Source organism: Equus caballus, chromosome 27 (assembly GCF_041296265.1).
Source record: "Equus caballus isolate H_3958 breed thoroughbred chromosome 27, TB-T2T, whole genome shotgun sequence".
Taxonomy (NCBI): Eukaryota; Metazoa; Chordata; class Mammalia; order Perissodactyla; family Equidae; genus Equus; species Equus caballus.
In genome coordinates, this window is record NC_091710.1 from 51,188,461 (window position 1) to 51,197,159 (window position 8,699).

At 42.9% G+C, this 8,699-nt stretch overlaps 1 protein-coding gene across 1 annotated transcript; it reads left to right on the forward strand.

The window, feature by feature from the left end:
• Positions 1-7,412: 7,412 nt before the first annotated feature.
• DEFA5L (Paneth cell-specific alpha-defensin 5L) lies at positions 7,413-8,368 on the forward strand. Its single transcript, NM_001166097.1, is given in 2 exon segments — positions 7,413-7,587; positions 8,136-8,368. Coding segments are annotated over 2 exon segments (288 nt in total). The 3' UTR covers positions 8,249-8,368.
• The last annotated feature ends 331 nt before the right edge of the window (positions 8,369-8,699 follow it).

The following is an 8,699-nucleotide window of genomic DNA, read 5'->3' on the forward strand; positions in this document are numbered from 1 at the left end:
GCTGTCCTTTGGAATTGAGTTCCCAAGTGATGGGGAGAGCACATTCATGCCTCACATAGAGATTTGAGGATGATGACACTGTCGTGATTTAGGTAAAATGAAGCAAGATCAGGGGGACCGGTAAAGTACAAATCAGCTTAAGCTGGAAAAAAAAATCAAAAGAGGAACCATTGAATCATAGCACAGCTTACAAGGGTGCACTGGGACCCTCCATCGACATATTGACCAGTTCTAATTCCCATTCGAAGGGACCCTCAGAATTCTGTCCATTCTGAGGAGACCCAGATCAGACAGACATCAAAGCATCGCCTGGAAAGAGCAGGAGAACTTGACATGGCTCACCCACTCCACGCTGCCTCTGAGCCAGGGAATCATAGAATGCATGCTGACAGTGTCTCCAAGTGATTGATATTCGATTCTCTCATCTCCTAACAGACAAATGCAAAGACAGGAATGGACCCCTTCCGCAGCTGGAGACTCACAGGCTGCTTCGGTGCTTTAGGAGTTCTTCACCTCCAGGCACTAGAAACCATGAAGACCCCTGCTGTCCTCACAGATGTCCTGCATTTAGTCCTCCAGACCCAGTGGCTGCCAGTTACAGAGAGAGCTGATGAGGCTGCAGCCCTGGAGGAAGCTGTCAGAGAACCAGGATGTTGCTGTCTCTTCTGTGGAAAATAAAATCTCAGCTCAGGAGACTTTTGGGGAGAGAGGTCAGCACCAGCGTCATAATGAGGACAAGTTTCTATTCTGGTCTCAAGATTGGTACAATCAATTTTGTCCCTGGAAGATCCTCAGTTGCTTCCCAAGGCTTCATCTTCTTCACCTGAATTGAAAAGATTTAGCCTGGATGGTCCTAAAGTGTCTTCTTTTTCCATGGGCTTTGATGTCATGACATGTGGAAAAGTCTCTGAGGCTGAACAGCACCCATGGACAACATGAAATGGATAAGCCTGGTTCTGCTCATTGATCTTTACAGAAACAGTCAGGGAGATTGCTTGGCCCAAGAGGCATAGTTTATTGACAAGTAGACTAGACCTTAATCTATTTCAGGGGATATCTGGATGCACAGCAAAAGGTCAAATGTGTAAATATGTGAAAGTGTATGGTGGCCAGGGCAGGAGAACAAGTGTGGTCACAGCATGGAGCTCAGATAAATAAGGTTGTGAGGGCTCAGGTCCTTACTGGCAGGCACCACCCAGTCAGAACTCATGTGGTCTGATGCAATGACCATTGCTGTAGGCCTAATTAGCCCTCCTGATGTGCCTACGCTGACTCCAAATTTAACTCCTCCACTTGTCCTTTCATCCACCTCCTTGGGCAACTGGCTGATGCTCCCTCTTCCTCCAGGCCAGGTCCACATGTCTTTCTATTGCAGCACCCTGCCAGTCTCAGGAGCTCATCTCCAGAGCCTGCAATCTCAGTGGTGTTCATCACAGGTGCTGTTTTTGCTTCACTTCTTTAATGGAGATGCACAAATTTCAAGATTCAAACTGAAGGCCTTCAGGGAAGAGTTGTTACCTTCCCTGCATCCCTCCAGCTCTTTTCTTCACCCCAAATAAAGTCTTCACCACAAGCTTCTGTCTATCCTTTTTTGATGTTTGATATGTGTATCAGTTGGGATCAATGTAAATGCCAGCAACAGATTTCTGACTACAACTCTCTTAAACAAAATACTGTCTCTAAATAATTAGGGAATTCAAAGAGTGATGATGTCCTCAGACAGAGTGGTGTGAATGCACGTGATCCTAAAGTTTGATCTGTCCATCTATCTCTATATCTGTCTATCTATTAATTAGCTATTATCTATCTGTCCATTATCTATCAATCAATCTATTTATTTATCTGTCTATGTATGTATGTATGTATGTAACCAAACATCTTAGGCTCTTCTTTCATTAAATTTGACTTTATTCCAAGGAAGAAAATCCGTTTGCATTAACAACTATAATCACTGTTAGTCCTTGTTTTGTATGGACCTAACACCATCCTTCTCATGGAAACTCCACTGTCTGCATTCCCACAATGTGGGAGTGGTCCCCTGCAGGGGTACTCAATCACAGACCTTTCTCTAAAGCCCTAGAGTCCCACTGGAACCCTTTCATTAATATGGGGGAGAGGGTGTCCCCAAAAATATGATAAGCAGACAAGAGCCTATGACAATTATACAATGACATGTTCTGTGTTTTCATCTGGATATATAGAGGAAGAACTCTAGTGAGTAAGGTATTGTTACAAATTAAAAGGATTTGGACTCATTACATGAACAATGCGTAACTCAAACCCTCAAACCCATTAGTCTCAGGACCTCTCATATGGTCTCAAAAGGCATGCAGAATTCTGCCATGGTGACTCTGAAGCCAGCAGAAGCTCTTGTCCTCTTATTGATCAGGGATGACAGGAGTGGGAGGCAAAGAAAACCATGGTTTGAAGGGGTGTTAGGAATTGATTAGGCTGCATGAAAAAGAAGGGATTTCAGCTTTTCTGAGCTGAAGGCAGATGTGAAGAGAAAACCTGGTCTGGTACCGACAAGAAGAGAAAACACATTTACTCATGACTGAAATGAATGTGTCTTCATGTGTTTGAGTCTACAAGGGACTGAGAGACATGGGAATGCCAATTTGGAAGACAAAATGATGAGGCAAGGAATTGTAAAGAAAGAAGACAGAGTAATAGTGAAAAATGTCACTTCTCACATTGGTTTAAAAGTTTTGGTAAACTACATGAGACATAGAGTCTTCCAGATCCTATAAAAGGAGACATGTTTTTGTCCCATGGATAAGAGTCCCATATTTTGATTTAACCCAAAACAGACTCAAATGATTTTTCCCTTTGGAGCTTAGACAAGCATCACAGAGTCATCAGTAGCTACATAAAAGATCAGAATTTTTCTGGCTTGAGGACAGTAAAGGAGATGTCCCCACAGAACCACATTTCCTCCATCAGCACTGCCATTGGGGTCTACTCCCTGAGCCAGGTCATCACCACTCACTGTCACAGCAAACAGAAGAATGTACATCAAGCACACTATAGTGTCACGAAAACCCACAATATGCGCATCCCAGAAAAACCTCCAAAGACATCATATTGATCACAGAGAGACTATATCGAAAGAAATGCTTGCTGGCTCTTGTGGTGCAACTCGTCTGCACTCCCATTTTAATGTACCTGTAATGTAGCGCTGAACTCCTTACAAAGCTGGGAAAACAGAGGAAGGAGTATACACTTGGCTGGATTCAGAAGTCCCAGGTTCATGTGACAGCTCAATTTCTATTTACCCACCCCGTCCTTAGGCTTTTATCCTCCAATAAGGAGGCTTGTCTACAAGGTGTCCAAGAAGCTTCCCACCTTTATAGCCAGACCAACTCATTTGCTGTTCTCCATAATCACAAGCTTCTCTCCCAGTCTTAACCAACCCCATGCTGCCTTATTCAACCCTGGCACCTTCCTTCCTCACTCCATTCCCCATACGTGGAAACTGTTCTCTTGCCTATCTCCTTGTTCAAACCCTGTTCCTCCTTTGAGGAGGACTTGAAGCCTTTCCAGTACTATAGTGCCATTTTTCTAAGTGATGCACTAACTTCAAATGCTTCTTAAGTTGTAACCTTATATCAATACAGAACTTACCAACTCTACATACTGCTTGTGGTCTTTGTAAACAGGAGAACTGGGTTTCAAATCCAGCTCTAATAAGTGCTTGTTGTTTACCCTTGGATATACCATTGAAATCCTTTGGGTCTCAATATCTTCTCAAGTCAAATTAGAATGCAATTGTGTTCTTTCCATGTATTGTGGGATGAGGATAGCCTGGTGTGACTTCACAGAAGTTCTGTTCATTGACTAACTACTGTATGCCAGGTAGTGTTCTCAGGATACAGAAAAGCATTTCCTCTACCAACATTAGCTAATATTTATTGATTACTAAGTACTCTTCATCATCTGTAATAAGCAATTATCTCAATAACCTTATTAAGTATGTTATCATTAAGCTTTTTTTTATTTGCAGAAGGAAAAATGATATTTTGGGAAGTTAAGTGTCTTACTCAATGTCACAGTAGATTAAGCAACAAAATGATGCCAAATCTCATATAGGTAACCACTACCCTCTACACTCTCTTATCTTTTTGAATTCTAGAGTGTTTACCAACGTAAGTTTTGGGGTTATTTGAGTTTTGAGACCATAAACTGAAGGCTAGTGGTCATCAGACATTTGTCATCTGATGATCTCAAACAGGGTTACAGCCTCTCCCTAATATATGCCTTTGTAAATACCCTCATTTGAAGTTTGATGTGAAGCCCCTGGGACTTCATTTTTATTTCATACTTGAGCAGTGGAGGAAAACTTATTACCAGACATTACCATCCAGAATTCATATTTACAATCATTGTAGAGTAAATAGATTTCATTGACTTTATGCAATGGTGGCTTGGAGTATTGTCGACCTGTCCACAGACTGGGCTGTTTGGCAATATAATGACCAGCAGAATCAACTCATCAAAGGTTCCAGGATGCATGGTACTAGAAGGAGAAACAAGTCCTCATCCTCAAGACAGTGATCCATCTTGGGGTTCAACACATCCTGAGGGATGGCAGGATGCTAAGTGTCTCTGAGGAGTGAGCAGAAATAGCCCTATGGATGCAAAAGTCAATTCTTGCAAGATCAGAGTTAATGGGCCTTTGGAAATGGATTATCTGTGTTTCCATCGCAATGCTTGTGGATATGCTTATGTTTTGGGGAAGAAGCAGCAGAGAGGGACTAAAGAGAAGGAAGAACAAGCAGAGCTCCTTTGTTACCTACAGTCACTTTGTTGTTCCTGTGATCAAGCAGCTCCACCCATGGACATGTGTCCTACCTACGTGCTGGATGTCTTTATGTACCATTGCGACGTCGAAATGATAAGGATCCTGACAACCCCCCTGAGAATCCACAGTTCCCCTGGGAGGGGGCTGTAGGTCTGGTGTACACTCTGACTCATAGCACAAGATGTGAAGAGTTATTTTCATGCCAAAAAAGCACTAACACATGGAAGATTGAGTTCTACAAATTTAAGAGGGGTAGACACAAAACACATAAATGGTGAAAGACTTTTTTTCTTTCTGCTTTTTCTCCCCAAACTCCCCAGTACATAGCTGTATATTTAGTTATGGGTCCTTCTAGTTGTGGCACATGGGACACCGCCTCAACGTGGCCTGATGAGTGGTGCCATGTCTGCGCCCAGGATCCGAACCGGCAAAACCCTGGGCCGCCACAGTGGAGCAGGCAAGCTTAACCACTCGGCCACGGGGCCTGCCTCAAAATTTTTTTAAATGATATAAAACTCCAAAGTTTCTGCCAGCAAAAAAGAAAGCAAAAGCCACAATGACAACACCTGGAAATGATTTCCAATACTTGTGACAAAAAACTCCTTTCACGATTTTATAAAGAGCTCCTACAAATCAATGCAAATAAATAGAAAAACAATTCCATTCCCCAAAATAGGTAACAAAGAAAGGACATTTCAGAGAAAATAAATACAAACACTTCTCAGGCAAGGGAAGATATGGACGCTGATTCCTGAGCGAAATGTAAACCAAGAAGACACTGGGATCCCATTTCTTCTCTCTCAGACTGGGAAAGACCAGAAAGCCTCACAGTCCACGGATCAGCCTGCTTTCAGCCACGAACACCAGGACACTCAATAAACAACGGCTTTAGAAAGAACACAGACTGGGTTTTCCAAGTCATAACAACTTAAAGTGGGCAGTACAGCAGGAGGTGAGGTGGGTCAACTACATCCTCAAGGACATGGCATCTCCTGTGCACCTGCTCCAGCATCCACATGGAGTAACTGTCTTCTTTGTGGGCAAAACACAGCTGCTGCAGGTCCAAGTGCTCCTGTCATCCAAGCAGAGAGAGGGAGGAGAATATAAAGAATAGCACAACAATGGATGTGAGGCAAGAAGAAAGATTTATTTTATTACTCATAAAGGGTGCCCTTCCTAGCAATGACGTTTCATTGGTCAGGACTCTCTTTAGGGGCAACTCTGGGTGGCAAGAGAGTCCAAGACATTAGGTATTTAGAGCCATCACATCACTGCCAAGATTCTAGGCAGGAAAAAAGGATAATGGAAATTAGCTAATCCCAGGGCTTCTACAACACACTCCCTTGTGGGCAGAGAGCAGTCAGTCTGATGTATTTCTGTGAGTGCTGTTGGGGCAACTTCCATGGAGGATGGAGTAACGTCTGTAACGTATAAGATGCATTCTTCGACCAAGCAATTCTACTTCTAGAAATTTATCTAAAAGACTTAATCACTTATGGTCAGGATAACATATATATAAAGATATTCACTACAGTTTTGTTGTGACTGCAACAGTTTAGAAATAACCAAATTGCAGCAATTTTCTGTGTTTTAATAATAAGGAAATTAACACTGGCATATGAACACAGTGGGTTAGTATAAAACCATTAAAAATAATGATAGAGTACTGTACGGATTGATATAAAAGGATTCAAGCTAAATAACTGGGTGAATAAAGCAAACTACAGAATAATGTGTTAACAGTGAGGGTCTCCTGGAAAAGACTGACAGCTGGAGTAGGGAGATGAGAGATTGCCATATGTCACTCACTATGCTTCCTTTTGCATTTTGTTCCCTGTGAAAAAATTAATTTTTTTGCATTAAAAGAATTCAAAGCTTTCAGGGCTTCAGGCATCTCAATTGTTTTGGTATTTCTCAAGCTGGAGAGATGTAAGTGGTGTACATTCTAGGTGATGCACTTAAATCACACTGGCTTCTTGAAATAAATCTGACCTTTGGCTTTAGTCTGACCAACACTTTACCGGGAATCCCACTGAACTCATTTCCCCTGAGCCTGCTAAGCCACTGTAGTCTCCACATCCAGGAGCGTACTCACCCTAGAAACTCAAAACACAACTTCTTAAGGGAGTAACGTCCCTGTATCCTATAATCCATTAATCCTCTAGTCCACTGGGTTCCATGACTGGTCCCAGCGTCTAGACTTCCAGAGATGAGCAGGACCCATCTTCAGAAAAGAAGAGGAACTTGCTCCCTGAACTTCTTGAATGACAGCATTGTTTCTAGTCTTTTTTGAACATTAAAACGTAATCAAGCAGATGGAAAACAGAAAATACATTAGGCTTCTAACCATCATTATCAAGTTGAAACAAGAGAAAATACTAAACACTGCCTTTTGTTTGATGAAAGATATTTAAACAGAGGAACATCAGAAAGACTTGTGGGCACAGCATCCTGGGCCCCATCCACAGGCAAAGGCCCCTCTTCTCTCACTGCACCGTTTGTCTCTAAGCCTCCTCCTCTAAGACCTATAAATACAGGTGACTCTGTGCTCCCCACCCACACCGGCTCCTGCTCTCCCATCCAGATCCTGACCTCCAGTTGACTCCCAGCCATGAGGACCCTCACCCTCCTTGCTGCCCTTCTCCTCTTGGCCCTCCAGGTCCAGACTCAGAGTCTTGAAGAGACAGCCGACCAGGTTCCTGCCCAGGACCAGCCTGGGGCCGAGGCCCAGGACATGACCATCTCCTTTGCAGGGGATGAACGCTCCGCTCGAGAGGCTTCAAAAAGTGAGACACCAGCCATCTTACCATGGGGGTCTGCAGTCCCAATGTGCCACAAACTAGCCAAGAAATTTCTAGAAAATGAGCACTTTAGATTCAGAGGTTCTTCAAGGGTTCTTTGTACACCAAAGGGTTTGAGTCCATGACTCAGGCATGTGCAACACAGCAGCTTCATCAGCAGAGAATAAACAGGCTGTTACAAGGGCCTCAGTACATGGAGGTTGGGATCAAACTAGGTTTGTGGATGAGGTGGGGTGAGGAGTAGGTAACCCTGAGTTGAGAGGTGGATCGTTGGAGAAGGCAGGAAATACACATGTACATGATAGACAAGGATCAGAAAAAAAATTGAAATCCTGTGCTGCTGATATGTATCCGGTAAGACTTCATGTGAATTATGACAAAAAGTTGAATTCTATCCACCCTAACATGGCTGGTATTGTCTGTTGTAAGCACACACATCGCCTCTTAGTACATCCCCATGAGGCTGGCTCTACATTCACTCCCTCCCTCCTTCCCCTTTGCCTGACCCTCTCCTTCCTTCTGATGCCTTCCAGGACCAATCGTCTGCACGTGCAGACGCCCCTGGAGCTGTCGTTTGGGTGAACGCCACTCTGGGACCTGTAGAGACAGTCAAGGCCTCATTTACAGGCTCTGCTGTCGTCGCTGAGCTTGTGCATGGAGACTGAAAGCAGCGCGAGATTCCATTTGATAACCCGGAAAATGGTTTACTCTTTGTACCTTCCACCTTTTCTTAATTCCTTCTCCAAAATAAACTTTAAGCATTAAACTCAGTGTATCTGGCATTTTTCTACTCTCTCCTTTTTTTGCCTTTTCACATGGCTTATTTCTATGGTTCACTTGTATAGAGAATTCTGCCCAAAACAGTCTTCGTTAAATTTACTGGTGTTTGAATCTCAGTGCTGAAAAATTAGAGCATCATACCGCAATAACAAAAATGGCAAAAATGAAAATAATTATTAATTTCAATTTTTTATCTGTAAAATTTGGTTCATTCATAATGGTACTCAAAAGAAGGAAGTGACTATGAAGAGTACCAGAAGATGTTGTTTACTCAAGGAAAGCTGGATCGAATAGGCTATGTTTATTTGTTCCTTAAA